This window comes from Somniosus microcephalus, chromosome 8 (assembly GCF_052327205.1).
Source record: "Somniosus microcephalus isolate GS21.2 chromosome 8, FLI_Smic_1.0, whole genome shotgun sequence".
NCBI lineage: Eukaryota > Metazoa > Chordata > Chondrichthyes > Squaliformes > Somniosidae > Somniosus > Somniosus microcephalus.
Window position 1 is genome coordinate 66,309,141 of NC_140994.1, and position 17,520 is coordinate 66,326,660.

At 46.1% G+C, this 17,520-nt stretch overlaps 1 protein-coding gene across 4 annotated transcripts in view; it reads left to right on the top strand.

The window, feature by feature from the left end:
- Positions 1-17,520, top strand: part of kif20bb (kinesin family member 20Bb) — a 141,077-nt gene that overhangs the window by 66,250 nt on the left and 57,307 nt on the right. For all 4 annotated transcript variants that reach the window (XM_085994828.1, XM_085994831.1, XM_085994832.1 and 1 more), the window contains exons 17-18: positions 2,415-2,473; positions 4,308-4,412. In XM_085994828.1, the coding sequence (XP_085850954.1) occupies positions 2,415-2,473; positions 4,308-4,412 (164 nt within the window). The remainder of the gene's footprint in view (positions 1-2,414; positions 2,474-4,307; positions 4,413-17,520) is intronic.

Below are 17,520 nucleotides of genomic sequence, written 5' to 3' on the forward strand. Positions count from 1 at the left end.
ATTCCTATACTCACTAGCACGTGGCACCGGGAGTAATCCAGAGATTACAACCTTTGAGGTCCTGCCCTTTAATCTGCTAACTAGCTCCCTAAATTCTTGCTGCAGGACCTCATCCCTCTTCCTACCCATGTCATTGGTCCCAATGTGAACCACGACCTCTGACTGTTCACTCTCCCCCTTCAGAATGCCCTGCAGCTGTTCAGTGACATCCTTGACCCTGGCACCAGGGAGGCAACAAACCATCCTGGAGTCAAGTCTACGGCCACAGAAACGCCTATCTGTTCCCCTTACGATAGAATCCCCTACCACTATTGCTCTCCCACTCTTTTTCGTCCCTTCCTGAGCAGCAGAAGCACCCCTGGTGCCGAGAAGTTGGCTGCTGCTGCTGCCTTCCTCTGGTAAGTCATCCCCCTCAACAGTATCCAAATCGGTATACCTGTTTGAGAGGGGGATGGCCACAGGGGTCCCCTGCACTACCTGCCTGCCTCTACTACTCTGCCTGATGGTCACCCATTTCCCTTCTGCCTGTGCAGCCCTTACCTGCGGTGTGACCACCTCATCAAACGTGTTATCCACGACCCCCTCAGCATCGTGAATGCTCCAAAGCCCATCCATCCGCAGCTCCAGCGCCGCAATGCAGTCTGCTAGTAGCTGCAGCTGGATGCATTTCTGGCACACGTCATCAGGGACACCGGCAGTGTCCCTGAATTCCCACATAGAGCAAGAGGAGCATAACACTGGGCTGGGCTCTCCTGGCATGACTTACCCTTTAATTAATTTAAATTAATTCACTATCACCAATTAAAGATAAACTCTAAGGTGCTTGTATGGTTTACCAACAGTTGCTGCTACACCAGAAAAGACCTTAGCAACTATAAACCACAGAGTTAAAGTTTAAAAAAGAGAAATACTCACCAACCAATCACTTACCTGCTCCCTGGTGACGTCACACTCTGATTACTTTTTATCTCTCTCCCCGCTGCTGAGTTGGTGGGCCTCGCCTCGCTCCTTTTTATACCCGGCCTCGGTGCTCTCCTGGTCCGATCTGGTCGGGCCTCGCCTCGCTCCTCCTTTTATACTCGGCCTCGGTGCTCTCCTGGTCTGAACTGGTCGGGCCTCGCCTCGCTCCTCCTTTTATACTCGGCCTCGGTGCTCTCCTGGTCCGATCTGGTCGGGCCTCGCCTCACTCCTTTTTGTACTCCGCCTCGGTGCTCTCCTGGTCCGATCTGGCCGGGCCTCGCCTCGCTCCTCCTTTTATACTCGGCCTCGGTGCTCTCCTGGTCCGATCTGGTCGGGCCTCGCCTCGCTCCTCCTTTTAACTGCCGCCTCGGTGCTCTCCTGGTCCGATCTGGTCGGGCCTCGCCTCGCTCCTCCTTTTGTACTCTGCCTCGGTGCTCTCCTGGTCCGATCTGGTCGGGCCTCGCCTCGCTCCTCCTTTTGTACTCCGCCTCGGTGTTCTCCTGGTCCGATCTGGTCGGGCCTCACCTCACTCCTCCTTTTGTACTCCGCCTCGGTGCTCTCCTGGTCCGATCTGGTCGGGCCTCGCCTCACTCCTCCTTTTTGTACTCCGCCTCGGTGCTCTCCTGGTCCGATCTGAGAGGTGATCTCATTGAAACATTTAAGATTCTGAGGGGGATTGACAGGGTAGATGCATCCCCTGGCTGGGGTATAGTCTCAGGATAAGGGGTCGGCCATTTAAGACTGAGATGAGGAGGCATTTCTTCACTGAGGGTTGTGAATCTTTGGAATTCTCTGTCCCAAAGGGCTGTGGCTACTGAGTCATTGAATATATTCAAGGCTGAGATATAGATTTTTGAACTCTAGGGGAATCCAGGGATATGGGGATCGGGCAGGAAAGTGGAGTTGAGGTCGAAGGTCACCCATGATCTTATTTAATGGTGGAGCATGCTTGAAGGGCCGTATGGTCTACTGCTCCTAATTCTTATGTTCTTTTGGCCTCTCTGGCTCAGCCCAACCTTTTGCCTCAACCCCTTGGGTCAGTGTAGATCAATGATAGTACTCAGTTGGCTGAGCAGTGCATCTTGGTCTCTAGCACCTGATGGGTGCAGAACCCCTCTTTCCACCACCACCCCCCCCCCCCCCCCCCCAAACGCAGGCTTGAACAAAGTGTTTTCCCATAGCTGCTGAAGTGGCGGTGATTAGACATAAATTCAGACATCAAGTAGGAAACGGTTCTGTTGATATTGAAGGCACCATACAATTGAGACATCAACCACTAATTTACTGTAGTCACATCCTGGCTACCTCTTTGGCCAATTTTTGTGCAGAATTCGTCTAGAGATTATGTTCAGGATGCCATGCTTTGATGCTGTTTTTCTAAGAGCTCGAACAGAGTGCCTTTTACTATCTGAACATTTGAGTAGGTTTACATACATGTTGTTTTTAAATTTCAGAATTAGAGGCGTATGAAAAATTGACTGAAGATGAGGGAAAATTGGGGGAAGCTCATAAGGTGACTGTTTGAACACTATCTGAAGGCTTTACTTCTACCATTTTCTCAAGTTGTATTTTGTTTTCATTTTGGAAATGGTGTTCACAGTTTTGGTATTTTTTATTTAAGAAAGCTATTTGAGAGTAAAAGTTAAAAATCTGCATTACATTTACCTTCCTGTCACATGATTTCATTGTAAGCATCTTGGAATTCATAGTGGTGAACTAGTCAGATTTGTTGCCCTATTCTGTGTGATTTGTTAGAGCTTTCTAACACTTTCTTCTGTTTTAGATGCATCTTTGACCACAATTTGATTTTTTAGCAGTGAGACATTTTCTTTTAACCTAATGTTTAGTCAAGAACTTGCATTTATCACCTCTCTCAAATATCCCAAAGAATTTCACATCATTAATTACTTTGCAGTGCAGTCACTGTTATGGAGGCAAATGTGGCAGCCATTCTGCACAAAGCAAAATCTCAGTGAGGTTAATGATCAGTTAAATTATTTTGGTCCGCATAATGTTTGCAGGATGCAGATAATTCCTGTTTTTTGAGTAGTGATGTGGGATCTTAAGTATACTATGGAGTGACAGACAGGGCTTTGGTTTAGTACCTCTGAAGGATGGCACCGCAGCACTCTCTCCATACTGCATTGAAGTGTCGACCTAGATTATGTACTGAATTTGTAGCCTGGGGCATGAGTTCACAACCTTCTGATTCTGATGAGAATGCTACCAAATGAACCAAGCTGACACTGTTTGAAAACTTAAAAGTGCAAGTAACTCATAGTGGTATGACAGTCACTCTCCGTAAGTTAGCTCTCTTTTGAAATAAAAACTAAAAGTGCTGGAAGTACACTACGGGATAGTCAACATCTGAAAGAAAAAGACCTGTTAAGAATTTCAAGTTAAAACCTTTGTATGAACTTTTATGGTCAGAGCATTAAGATTGCTGGAAATTACCGAAGCAACAGGTGGAGGTGAAGAGTACGCAGATGGTAACTATTTTCACAGAAAAGATAGCATTTGGGTGAAATAGTCTAACTTTACTTTTAAACCACAGCAAAGAGATTAAAAATCTCTCTGTTATACAAAGATCATCTTAGGTAGAGATGTGAAGAAATACACGAGTTTAAAAATTGCAAAACGAAAAGGGAAAGCAGTGGAACGTGAAGAATTCCTGAAATTCGATGGCGCGTGCAACCGCTTGTCCACGCCAGATCTGATGTCCTGAGGCATTTTTTGGTACAAGATATCCATGTCAATACTATTGTCTAGGTGCCCGAGTCTCCGCTTTAGCATGTACAAAGTCTTCTGAAAGCTCAGCTCCACTGCTGGCAAGGATAGGAACAATTGTCAGAAAGGAATCCTGACCCTAAAAATATCTGTCTATAATTGATTTGTTGTTGGTCTAGATGGGTCTCTGGTCTTCTGTCTCTTTCATTCTTATCAACTACTTTTTGCATAGTCCAGGGATCGTTGCCTCGATCTGCTTGGTCTCTATCCCTCAGATGCTTGCTATATAAATGCTGAGTAATTGGAAGAGCCACACCTGTAAATTTGCAGAGAGCCTTTAGTCACTGAGCCATACGGTCAAGTCAAGAATATCTATTTAGGTTGTGCTTTATTCTGTTTTCTGTGGGTTGGTTTTTATTTTAGCACCAGCCAAAGTTCCAATGGACAGCAAGTATACTGAACTTGTGTACTCAAACTTAAATTTAAATTAATGCTATTGCCCCAATTGATTCTGACTGCAGTGATGTTGGATTTTATTTTATTATCTACCTTGAGATAACATCCTACATGTATTTGTACTTATTTTTAATAATGCATTCTTTTCATATGAAAATGCATAGAATGATGAGATCCAAAAGTTGAAGGATGATTTAATGCTCAAGGATGCTGATCTGAATAAGGTGAAAACTCTGCTTGCAAGTTATGAGGAAAAAATGGAAGATTATGTAAGTTTCCAAATTATGTAATTTTAATTGCTTATTGTGGAACAGTTAGACAAATTAACTAGATACTTGCGCAAATATGAAACTTTAAACCTTCATAGTGACAGTGTAAAAACAGAGGTTTTAAGGAGCACAAGCCAAACTCGCTGCCAATTTTGGACTGAAGCAGTGGTTTTCAAACTTTTTTTGTGCTTGGCCCCGCAAAAAGAAAATCACCACTTCTTTTGCCTGATCAACTATGAATACTGATAACCAATATATTGGTGATATACCTATCAATTCATCCAATGAAAAGCGACGAGTTAAGAAAGTAACTATAGGTTTTTATTGGCTAAATAACAGAGCCCACCCTCGTGGGTGATCGGATACAACAAGGAGGAATGCCAGCCAGTCGACTACCTTTATACCTGGGCAGGTAGGTGGAGTCAGCAGTGGTCAGCCCAGGTATAGCAGCGTGACAAGAGGCGACCTCGTATAGTGATACAACAGTGTGAACAGTGATAACCATAGAGTAACGATATAACAGTGATAACTATAGTGTAGCGATAGTGAACGATAAAAGTGGTTTACCACATTCACCCCTTGTTTAGATTTGAGTCCGGCGGGGTGAAGTGTACTACCAGTTCTGGTATGTCAGTCTGTCCGGAGGCCTCGTAAGCCTTTCTGATCGTCGCAGCGGCGGTGTTGCATTATCCGTTGTTAATGCTGGTGTCTGCGTGGTCGGCGAAGGCTCGTGGGGTTCCGGCATGCCGTCTACCTGGTCTGGAATTGGGGGGGGTGGTGAAGGTGGTGTCTCCGGAGTGCCCGAGGGTGTGAGGTCTCGTAAGGAGACTGTGTCCTCCCGCCCGTCTGGGTATGCCACATAGGCGTACTGGGGGTTGGCGTGCAGGAGGTCCACCCTCTCGACCAGGGGGTCCGTTTTATGGGCCCCCACGTGCTTTCGCAGCAAGACGGGCCCCGGAGAGGTCAGCCAGGTTGGTAGCGTGGTTCCCGTAGTCGACTTCCTGGGGAAAACAAACATTCGTTCATGGGGGGTGGCGTTGATGGCAGTGCAAAGTAGTGACCGGGTGGAATGCAGCGCTGCCGGGAGGACTTCCTGCCAGCGGGAGGTTGGGAGGCCCTTAGACTTTAAGGCTAAGAGGACGGCCTTCCATACCGTCGCGTTCTCTCTTTCTACCTGGCCGTTCCCTCGGGGGTTGTAGCTGGTGGTCCTGCTTGCAGCAATACCTCTCGCTAGTAGGAACTGACGGAGTTCCTCGCTCATGAAGGAGGAGCCCCGGTCACTATGTATATAGTTTGGGAACCCGAACAAGGCGAAGAGGTCGTTCAGGCATTTAATGACCGTGGTACTGGTCATGTCTGGGCAGGGGAAGGCAAAGGGGAAACGGGAGTACTCATCAACAATGTTGAGGAAGTACACATTACGGTCAGAGGACGGGAGTGGCCCCTTAAAGTCGATGCTCAGGCGCTCGAAGGGGCGGGTGGCCTTGATCAGGCTTGCTCTGTCCGGCCTAAAGAAGTGCGGTTTGCACTCGGCACAGGTCTGGCAGTTCCTGGTCATGGTCCTGACCTCCTCGATGGAGTAGGGCAGGTTGCGGGCCTTAATGAAGTGGTAAAGTCTGGTGACCCCGGGGTGGCAGAGGTCGTTGTGGAGGGTCTGAAGTCTATCACTTTGCGCGCTGGCGCATGTAATTCGTGACAGAGCATCGGGGGGTTCGTTCAGCTTACCTGGCCGGTACAAGATATCATAATCGTAGGTGGAGAGCTCGATTCTCCACCTCAAGATCTTGTCATTCTTGATTTTGCCCCTCAGCTTGTTATTAAACATAAAAGCGACCGAACGTTGGTCGGTAAGGAGGGTAAATCGTTTGCCTGCCAGGTAGTGCCTCCAGCGTCGTACCGCCTCCACAATCGCCTGGGCCTCCTTCTCGACCGACGAGTGTCGGATCTCAGGGCCCTGTAGGGTCCTTGAGAAGAAGGCCACCGGTCTCCCCTCCTGGTTAAGGGTGGCGGCTAGGGCGAAGTCAGATGCATCGCCCTCGACTTGGAAGGGGATGGACTCATCCACTGCATGCATAGTGGCCTTGGCAATGTCTCCCTTAATGAGGGAGAAGGCTGCGCGCGCTTCCTCCGTAAGGGGGAAGGATGTGGACTTCATGAGGGGTCTGGCTTTGTCCGCATAATTGGGCACCCATTGGGCATAGTAGGCGAAGAGCCCCAGGGTTCTCTTCAGTGCCTTTGGACAGTGGGGGAGGGGTAGCTCCATGAGGGGGCGCATTCTTTCGGGGTCGGGGCCGATGACTCCGTTCTCTACTACGCAGCCGAGGATGGCAAGGCGCGAGGTGTTAAACACACATTTATCCTTATTGTAGGTGAGGTTCAGCCGTTGGGCCGTACGGAGGAATCTCTCCAGATTAACATCGTGGTCCTGCCGGTCGTGGCCGCAGATGGTGACGTTATCTAGATAGGGGAACGTGGCGTGCAGCCCGTTCTGGTCAACCATCCGGTCCATCTCCCTTTGGAAGACCGAAACCCCGTTGGTGACGCCGAAGGGAACCCTAAGGAAGTGGTAGAGGCGGCCGTTCGCCTCGAAGGCTGCATACTGGCGGTCCTCAGGGCGGATAGGGAGTTGGTGATAGGCCGACTTAAGGTCGATGGTGGAGAATACCTGGTACTGCGCAATCTGATTGACCATATCAGATATGCGGGGAAGGGGGTATGCGTCCAGCTGGGTGTACCTGTTTATGGTCTGGCTGTAGTCGATGACCAGGCGGTTTTTATTGCCGGTCTTAACGACCACGACCTGGGCACGCCAGGAGCTGGTGCTCCCCTCGATGATGCCCTCCTTCAGGAGACGCTGCACCTCCGAGCTAATGAAAGCTCTGTCCCCGGCGCTGTACCGCCCGCTCTTGGTAGCGACGGGTTTGCAGTCGGGGGTGAGGTTAGCGAACAGGGAAGGTGGCGGGACCTTGAGGGTGGATAGGCCGCAGGTGTTACGCGGTGGGCGGTTTAAAATCTGCTGGTTGTCGACTGTGAGTGGGGGGAGGGGTCCGCCGTATGCTAGCGTGACGCTTTGGAGGTGGGATTGGAAGTCTAGGCCTAGTAGGACAGCAGCGCATAGCTGGGGCAGGACGAGGAGTTTAAAATTTTTATACTCCGTACCCTTAACCAACAGGGTCACAACACAGTAGCTGCTGATGTCTGGCGTGTGACCTCGATGCCATCGAGATCCGGTTGCGCGTTGGCAGGACAGGGAGGGAGTAGTGGCTCACCGTGTCTGGGTGGATGAAGCTCTCCGTGCTTCCGCTGTCGAACAGGCAGGTCGTGGCGTGGCCGTTTACTTTGATGTCCATCATCGACTTGGACAGGTGATGCGGGTGGGCCTGGTCCAGTGTGACGGAGGCTAGTGTATAGCTGAGCGAGTTGTTGTAGTCTGCGGTTGAGGCGGTAGTCGGGTCTAGAGGCACGGTGGTGGTCGGGCGTGGTGGGTAAAATGGCGTCTCCCACGAGGTTGGACAAAATGGCGGAGATGATGGCTGCCCCCATAACTCACATGAGGCATTGCTGGTGTCGGTTGCCTGTATCAAAGATGGCCGCCCCATGACTCATGTGGGGTTGCTGGCCTCTGTTGCCTTGAAGGAAGATGGCCACCCCCACAGCTCGCATGAGGCACTGCTGGCCTCTGATGATCCACCTCTGCAGGCCTTAGCGAAGTGGCCTTTCTTCATGCAGCTGGGCAGCGCGACCTCGGGTGTTTCGCCTGGCCGCAAAAGAAGCAGCCGGCGGCCCGATCGCGGGGGTCCGATGTCGGAGCCGGTACCGGGGGTGGCGGTCTCGATCGGGTCCGGGACGCCGACGCTGAGGTAGGTCCCAGGGGGGTTGCTGCGGGGGGTATCGCGGTCGGGGTCGGTCCCAAGTCCCAGGGTCGCGAGTTACAGTACCTTGAGTATGCCTCGAGGTCCCGATGGGCCACCTCTAGAGAGAGAGCGAGGCTGCAGCTTTGTCCAGGTCGAGGTCCCTTGCTTCCAGTAGTCTTTGCCGTGAGTAGTCTGACCGCAGGCCTTTCACGAAGGCATCGCGGACATTGTCTTCAGTATTTTTTGCCGCCGTTACCGCTTTAAAGTTACAGTCTCTGCCGAGTGCTTGTAGCACCTGTAAAAATTCCTCCACGGGCTCTCCTGGCTGTTGCGGGCGGGATCTCAGGAGGTGTCTGGCATACATGGAATTTACCGGGGTTTGGTACTGTCTTTTCAGCCGGTTGATGGCGTCCTCGTATGTTTTAAGGTCCCGGATGAGTGCGAATACGTTAGGGCTCACTTGGGCGTTCAGAACTCTTAGCATGGATTTCTGAGGCACGCCGGATTCTCCCAGGTAGGTTTCGAAGCAGCTCAGCCAGTGTTCGAAGTCGAGGGCTGAGTTTGCTGCCTGTGGGTTTAGATCCAGGTACGGTGGTCTGAGGGCTCGCAACCAGGCCGGCTGCTGTGGCTGTTGTAGCTGGGCGTCTGGCTGGTCTCTTGGCTGGTCGTTTGACTGCTCAAGGGTCGACATTTTAAAATTTAGCCAATAAAATTGATATACCTATCAATTCATCCAATGAAAAGCGACGAGTTAAGAAAGTAACTATAGGTTTTTATTGGCTAAATAACAGAGCCCACCCTCGTGGGTGATCGGATACAACAAGGAGGAATGCCAGCCAGTCGACTACCTTTATACCTGGGCAGGTAGGTGGAGTCATGGGCGGAGTCAGCAGTGGTCAGCCCAGGTATAGCAGCGTGACAAGAGGCGACCTCGTATAGTGATACAACAGTGTGAACAGTGATAACCATAGAGTAACGATATAACAGTGATAACTATAGTGTAACGATAGTGAACGATAAAAGTGGTTTACCACAATTGGCAAAGCTTGCATTGTCTCCCCTGTTCTCTCATCACTTTTCACTTTTTCCTCATTCTATTCTCATTTCTTACTTCTCTGTTTTTACCTCTTTTTTTTTCCCCCTATTTGTTTAACACTTCCCCCTATATTTCCTGAAACATTCACGTGTGATGTGGGGAGAGTCTGCTGGAAGGTGGCAGAGTGGCTGTGATGCCCAGCAACAGGAGTTCAGGACTTTGTCATCCCATTGTGGCCAGCAAACATTTCATTTTAAAGCTTAAATTTTGCACCAGCAGATAGTGGATAGCCAGGAAAACCATTGGTCAAAGAGGGAGGAGAGCAGCACAATTCTTTACTTGAAGTTTGGACTAAGATCCTTTTGTTTTAAGCTATATTTGCCTAATTTTAACCACTAACTACATCCCATGTGGAAAGGCCTTGGTTGTATTTACTTTCAAACCTTAATGGTGGTAATCCGTGACTCTCTTCACAGCTAAAATTTGAAAACCCCTCTGGATTTTTCTGACTCCTTGATTCCAAGGCTGATGCTCCCAATGCCTGTCCGGCATCAAGTCTTGGATGAGTCAAGATTTCCTCCAGAGTCAAAACTGAAGTCTTCCCTCTTTGGCTTTCATCAGCTCCGACATGTCTACCTTCAATTCCACCACTCTCCTGACTGCCATCTTAGGCTAAATCCAGTAATGTAAAATCTGGGTATGCTGCTTGGTCCGAAGCTTAGTTTCCTTCCCCACATTTGTTTTGGTGCAAAGATGGAAGAAGGAGGTCATAGTAACATTGCCTGCCTGTGCCCCTACTTTTCTCCCATTGATCATGCCTTTGTCCATGTTGGTACCAACGACATAGATAGGACAAGGAAGGAGGTTCTGCTGAGGGAGTTTGAGCAGCTAGGGGCCAAATTAAAAAGCAGAACCACAAGGGTAATAATCTCTGGATTATTACCTGAGCCACGAGCGAATTTGGCTAGGACAAATAAAATCAGAGAGTTAAATGCGTGGCTCAAAGACTGGTGTGGGAGAAATGGGTTTTGCTTCCTGGGACACTGGCACCAGTACTGGGACAGGAGGGAGCTGTTCCGTTGGGACGGGCTTCACTTGGCCAGTGCTGGGACTAGAGTCCTGGCGGATCATATAACTAGGGCTGTAGAGAGGGCTTTAAACTAACTAGTGGGGGGGAGGTTCCTAGAGAGCAAATAATAAAAATGACAACAGAGAAGGTCAAAGACTTAGGTAGCAGTGGGGAAATTAAAAACCAGAGCGTGTCAGGAAGGGGTAGAAGGTGTGGAGTAAAAGGTAAAGTAATAAAAAGGGCAATAGCAGGAACTAAGTGTCACAAAACATATTTGAAAGTTCTTTATCTGAATGCACGTAGCATTCGTAACAAAATAGACGAGTTAAAGGCACAAATAGCTACATATGGGTATGATCTTGTGGCCATTACAGAAACATGGCTGCAGGGTGACAATGCCTGGGAATTAAACATACCAGGTTATTTAACAATCAGGAAGGACAGGCAGGAAGGAAGGGGAGGTGGGGTGGCTATGTTAATAAAGGAAGGAATCACTGTAATACAGAGAAATGATATTGGGTCAAAGGATCAGGATAATGAAACAGTTTGGGTGGAGATAAGGAATAATAAGGGGAAAAAAACACTAGTGGGTGTAGTATATAGGCCTCCGAACAGTCGCAACTCGGTTGGACGGAGTATCAATCAGGAAATAGTTGAGGCTTGTAATAAGGGAACATCTATAATTATGGGGGATTTTAACTATCATATAAATTGGACGAATCAAATTGGGCAGGGCTGCCTTGAGGATGAGTTCATTGAGTGTATTAGGGATGGGTTTCTTGAGCAGTATGGAACTGAACCAACCAGGGGGCAAGCAACCTTAGATCTGGTCCTGTGTAACGAGACAGGATTAATTAAAAATGTCCTAGTAAAGGATCCCCTTGGAATGAGTGACCATAACATGGTTGAATTCCATGTTCAATTAGAGGGTGAGGAGGCTGTATCTCAAACAAGCGTGCTAAGCTTGAATAAAGGAGACTATGAAGGTATGAGAGCGGAATTGAGTAAAGTGGATTGGGAAAATAGGTTAAAGGATTAGACGATACATGATCAGTGGTGTACATTTAAGGAGTTATTTTACAAATTCCAAAAAAAGTATATTCCACTGAGGGGAAAAAAAGGGTGTAAAAGAAAAGACAGCCATCCGTGGCTAAGTAAAGAAATTAAGGATAGTATTCGACTAAAAACAAGGGCATATAAGGTAGCCAAATCTAGTGGGAGGATAGAGGATTGGGAAAACTTTAAAAGACAGCAAAAAATAACAAAAAGATTGATTAAGAAAGGGAAGATAGATTATGAAAGTAAATTAGCAAAAAATATAAAGACAGATAGTAAGAGTTTTTATAGTTATATAAAAAGAAAAAGGGTGGCTAAAGTAAATGTTGGTCCCTTAGAGGATGAGACCGGGAAATTAATGGTGGGAAATATGGAGATGGCAAAAACACTGAATGAATATTTTGTATCAGTCTTTACAGTAGAGGACACCAAGAATATCCCAACACTTGACAAGCAGGGGGCTATAGGGGGGGAGGAGCTAAATACGATTAAAATCACTAAGGAAGTAGTACTTGGTAAAATAATGGGACTCAAGGCGGATAGATCACCTGGACCTGATGGCTTACATCCCAGGGTTTTGAGGGAAGTGGCGGTAGGGATTGTGGATGCATTGGTAATAATCTTCCAAAACTCCCTGGACTCAGCAAAGGTCCCGGCAGACTGGAAAACTGCTAATGTAACACCCTTATTTAAAAAGGGCAGTAGACAGAAGGCTGGAAACTATAGACCGGTTAGCCTAACATCTGTGGTAGGTAAAATTTTGGAGTCCATTATTAAGGAGACAGTAACAGGACATTTGGATAATCATAATTTAATAAGACAAAGTCAGCATGGTTTTATGAAGGGGAAGTCATGTTTGACAAATTTGCTGGAGTTCTTTGAGGAAGTAACATATAGGGTGGATAAAGGTGAACCAGTGGACGTAGTGTATTTAGACTTCCAAAAGGCATTTGACAAGGTGCCACACAAAAGATTATTGCTTAAGATAAAAAATCACAGGATTGGGGGTAATATTCTGGCATGGATAGAGGATTGGCTATCTAACAGAAGGCAGAGAGTTGGGATAAATGGTTCATATTCAGACTGGCAATCAGTAACCAGTGGTGTTCCGCAGGGGTCAGTGCTGGGTCCCCAACTCTTTACAATCTATATTAACGATTTGGAGGAGGGGACCGAGTGTAACATATCAAAGTTTGCAGATGATACTAAGATGGGAGGGAAAGTAGTGAGTGAGGAGGACATAAAAAACCTGCAAGGGGACATAGACAGGCTAAGTAAGTGGGCAGAGACTTGGCAGATGGAATACAATACTGGAAAGTGTGAGGTTATGCACTTTGGCAGGAAAAATCGTAGAGCAAGTTATTATCTTAATGGCAAGAAACTGGAAAGTACTGAAGTACAAAGGGATCTGGGGGTCCTGGTGCACGAAACTCAAAAGGTTAGTATGCAGGTGCAGCAAGTGATTAAGAAGGCCAATGGAATGTTGGCTTTCATTGCTAGGGGGATAGAATATAAAAATAGGGAGGTATTGCTTCAGTTGTACAAGGTATTGGTGAGACCGCACCTGGAATACTGCATACAGTTTTGGTGTCCATACTTAAGAAAAGACATACTTGCTCTCGAGTCAGTACAAAGAAGGTTCACTCGGTTAATCCCGGGGATGAGGGGATGGACATATGAGGAGAGGTTGAGTAGATTGGGACTCTACTCATTGGAGTTCAGAAGAATGAGAGGCGATCTTATTGAAACATATAAGATTGTGAAGGGGTTGGATCGGGTGGATGCGGGGAGGATGTTCCAGATGATGGGTGAAACTAGAACTAGGGGGCATAGTCTTAGAATAAGGGGCTGCTCTTTCAAAACTGAGATGAGGAGGAACTACTTCACTCAGAGGGTGGTAGGTCCATGGAATATGCTGCCCCAAAAAGCTGTCGAAGCTACATCATTACATAAATTTAAAACAGAAATAGACAGTTTCCTAGTAGAAAAGGGAATTAAGGGTTACGGGGAGCGGGCAGGAATTTGGACAGGAGTCTAGGTTCGGATAGGTCATGGCCCTGTGGGTAGCGGAGCGGGCCCAGGGGCCGTGTAGCCTGATCCTGCTCCTGTTTTCGTGTGTCTAATGCTGTTAGATTCAGGAGATAGTCCTGTCATAGTGGATTGGCGGTTAGGATCAGATCAGCCATGATCTTATTGAATGGCGGAGCAGGCTCGAGGGGCCAATTGGCCTACTCCTGCTCCTATTTCTTATGTTCTTACCTTGGGGCTCTAATTTTCTCCTAGCTGGCCTCCCTGCAACTCACTCAAAGCCATTCACTTATCTGTCTCTTTAACTCCATTATTGATGCTGCTTTTTCAGCCACAATGTCTTTGGAACTCTTTCTTTCCATCCCCTATCCTATTTGAAAAACTTTCTCCAATTGCTTTTTCATCCAGATGACTCCATTCTACCTATTAATTTCTCTGCTCTATGTCCACTGGCCTCAAATTTGTAAAATCCTCTGAACTCTTTCAAATGTGAGGAGCCATACATAAATACAAGCAATTGTTCATTGAGCATAATGCAATCTTGCATATATAGTGGAACATGTTTTTAAAGACAGCCTGTTCTGCCAAGAAAGTGATATCTCAAAAAATGTGATTGCTCATTGAGGGACAGTGCATAATGTGAGACTTTCTACCCAGGATATTGTGGTTGCATATGACCGGCGTTTAAAAAGACAGGTTGTGTTGTATTAAATTTTCACAGCCAGAATAGTTTTTATCATGTTATGTAGATAGACTATGCATTTAGATTCTTTCCTTCCTTTGTATTTTTAAAATCTTTTGCATTCAACAGTCAGTTTGAAATATTATAGTGAAGAAAATGATAGCAATAACTGAGGAAATATCTTGCGTTCTTGTTTATAGTGTGATGGATTTTAAGCAAGACAGTCCTAAGATTGCATCAGAAGTTTAAATTAGGAAGAACGCATTATATTGCATGGGAACATAGGAATATACAGGATCAGAGAAGACCATTGATCAGTCCCACTGTCTAGAACATATCTTCTCTCACGACACCGCTTATGACCCTCTACCTAGCTTTCCTCCAGGTACTTAGCCAATTCGCTTAAATTTGTAATCAGTCTTTGCTGGCTGCCTCCTTGTGGTCCATTCCATACATTTAACACCATCTATGTAAGGTAGTTAAATCTAAACTGTCTTGTAGAATCTGACTAAATTATACTTAATTGGGATAGAGTTTTCGCTTTGGATTCAACTGGTAATCCGGGAGCAAATCGCGCTAGTTTTGTGAAGCGTTTTTTTTCCCCCCTCAAGTTTCTGCTCAAACTCATTTCCATATTGCTGAGCACAAAATCTGCCATAAACCAGTACAATTGGGCAGCATTTTGGAACATAATTTAAAAAAATTTGGAGGAAAGTATTCCGTAATATATTTGTGGTAACTTGGTGTAGTTCGATTAATACAGCTGAAAATGAGTATCACCAATAATAAGCATTTTAATCAGTGTCTCGTCCACCACTTGTGAGTAACTTGATTTTAAATAACTGTGACTTTTAAAAACTATACCGAACCATTTACTAGTTATATTGGTGTACAGTAGTCAGTTTCTTAGTAAATTAAATTATATTCAATAGCTTTTAAAACTTGCCTATTCGTGTCCTTGTGCCTTTTATAAAAAAAAAGCTTAATTTTTATAGCCTCCACGTAGGCCTGCAAACAAATGCAATTAGTGGAAACTCGCATTGGTGATTTGTGGGCAGGTCCGGCTTCTAGCACTTTTTTAAACTACCACAAAAGATCGCGGAAACTCGAGTTGTACTGAATGTAATTTGCACTTAAAATTGAGCGAACTTTTGTGCTAGGTTGCTGATTTTGGGCGAATTGTACTGAAAACAACAGCGCAACCGAGTGGAAACTGCAGGCCATTGACATTAATCTTGTCTATACCCTTTAGGATCTTGTATATTTCATTAATGCCGCCCAGGCCATTTCTTCTCCAGTGCAAACATTTCCAGTCTCGGAATCTAATCGCAACTATTAGCTACCTTTCACTGCACCCTTTCTATTGCATGGATGTCTTTCTCATAATATGGTGACAACAACTGTGCAGAATACTTGGTGGAGTCAACTAACATGCTATCCAAACTTGGTCACTGAGATTTGTGCAATATAGCCTGAGATCTTATTGCTGTCTTAACTGCTGCCACATGCTTTGATGGCTTCACTGATCAATCCACCAGTACCACTAAATTCATCTCCTGTGTTGTGTCCTGCAGGATATCAATTAATTTACACTACCACTATTTATTATTCTTTCCCAATTTCAAGACTTCATTTGTCCACATTAAATGACATCTGCCACTAGTCAGCCTAGTACAGGAAACTCTCGTTTAAATGGCACCTAAATATCCAGAATTCTCTATTAACCGGCAAAATTCTCACTCCGAAAACAACACCTCAATAACCGGCAATGTTTCCGAGTCTCCCGCGGTGGCCGAGTTAGTCAGTGGGGGTAGTTCTCCAAAATAACAACAGAAAATGCTGGAAAAACTCAGCAGGTCAGGCAACATCCGTGGAGAGAAATTTGAGTTGACGTTTCGGGTCGAACCTTTCTTCAAAACTGGAAAGAAAAGAAAATAGATCGAAGGCAGGGCTGCGATTGGACAAAAGAAGTGAAAGAAACAAAAGAAGTAAAAGAGCTAGACGAGATGGTAATAGGCTGAGATTAGGTGTAAAGTGTACTGGCAGGGCAAGAGATAGCTGCCAGGTGTGAGAGAGAAACAAAAGGAAAGGGGGGGGGGGGGAAAGGAGTGGAAAAATTACAAGAAAAAATGTGTAATAGGGGCCGAGGTTATGATCTGAAATTGTTGAACTCGATATTGAGTCTGGAAGGCTGCAGAGTGCCTAATCGGAAGATGAGGTTTCCCTTTCCTTTTGTTTCTCTCACACCTGGCAGCTATCTCTTGCCCTGCCAGTACACTTTACACCTAATCTCAGCCTATTACCATCGCGTCTAGCTCTTTTACTACTTTTGTTTCTTTCACTTCTTTTGTCTGATCGCAGCCCTGCCTTCGATCTATTTTCTTTTCTTTCCAGTTTTGAAGAAGGGTTCGACCCGAAACGTCAACTCAAATTTCTCTCCACGGATGTTGCCTGACCACCTGAGTTTTTCCAGCATTTTCTGTTATTTCGGATTTCCAACATCTGCAGTATTTTGCTATCGGGGCAGTTCTCCAAACTGCCACTACTCGGCTTCGTGGCGCTGTCGGAAGTCGGAACACCTCCATACCCCTGTAACAGGAGTCTGACTCTCCCACGCTGCCGGTAGTCTCTTCTGATCTGCCATTTTACAGGGATACTGTGTCTCCCACGCTGCTGGTAGTCATTGCATTGCATTACCCTCAACTGGCAGTACTGTACTTAATCAAGCATCTTCCACCATCCATTTAACACAACATTCTGTAGGTGAGTACCCAATTACTGTATACTGCACATTTCTTGACTTAAAATTTTTTTTTTGTTAAAAATAGCCTCGGTAGATTACCCTCTCCGTCATCCGGAATTTTTGATCAACTGGCAACACGGCGGTCCTGTCGGTGCCGGATACCAAAGAGTTTCCTGTACCCTAATCTATCCAGCTTCTTCTGTAATTGCAGTCCCTTCCAGCTCGGCATCATCAGTAAACTTTGTTTCTGTTCCCACTTTTAAGTCATTTATGTATACTGTAAACAACAACTGCAGCACTGATCCGGGAAGCATCCAATAATTTCCTCCTTCCCTGCTGATTCAGCTACACACAATTTCACAAGCACTAGGCCATGCCATTCAGTTTCATGAACCAATCTCCTGCATTGCACTATATCAAAAGCTCAAATCTACATCCAATCAGTTTTCCCCATCAACCAGTTATTTATCTCCTAAAAGATCACTCTGGATTTGCCAGGCATGATCTTTTTAGAGGACTTACTTTTTTCAATATTTAGATTAATTAATAAGGTTATTAGAATGTTAATGTCAAGTCAGTTTTATTAAGATTATAGTACTTACAATCACACCAAATGATTGGGGAATCAAATGTTTTGTAG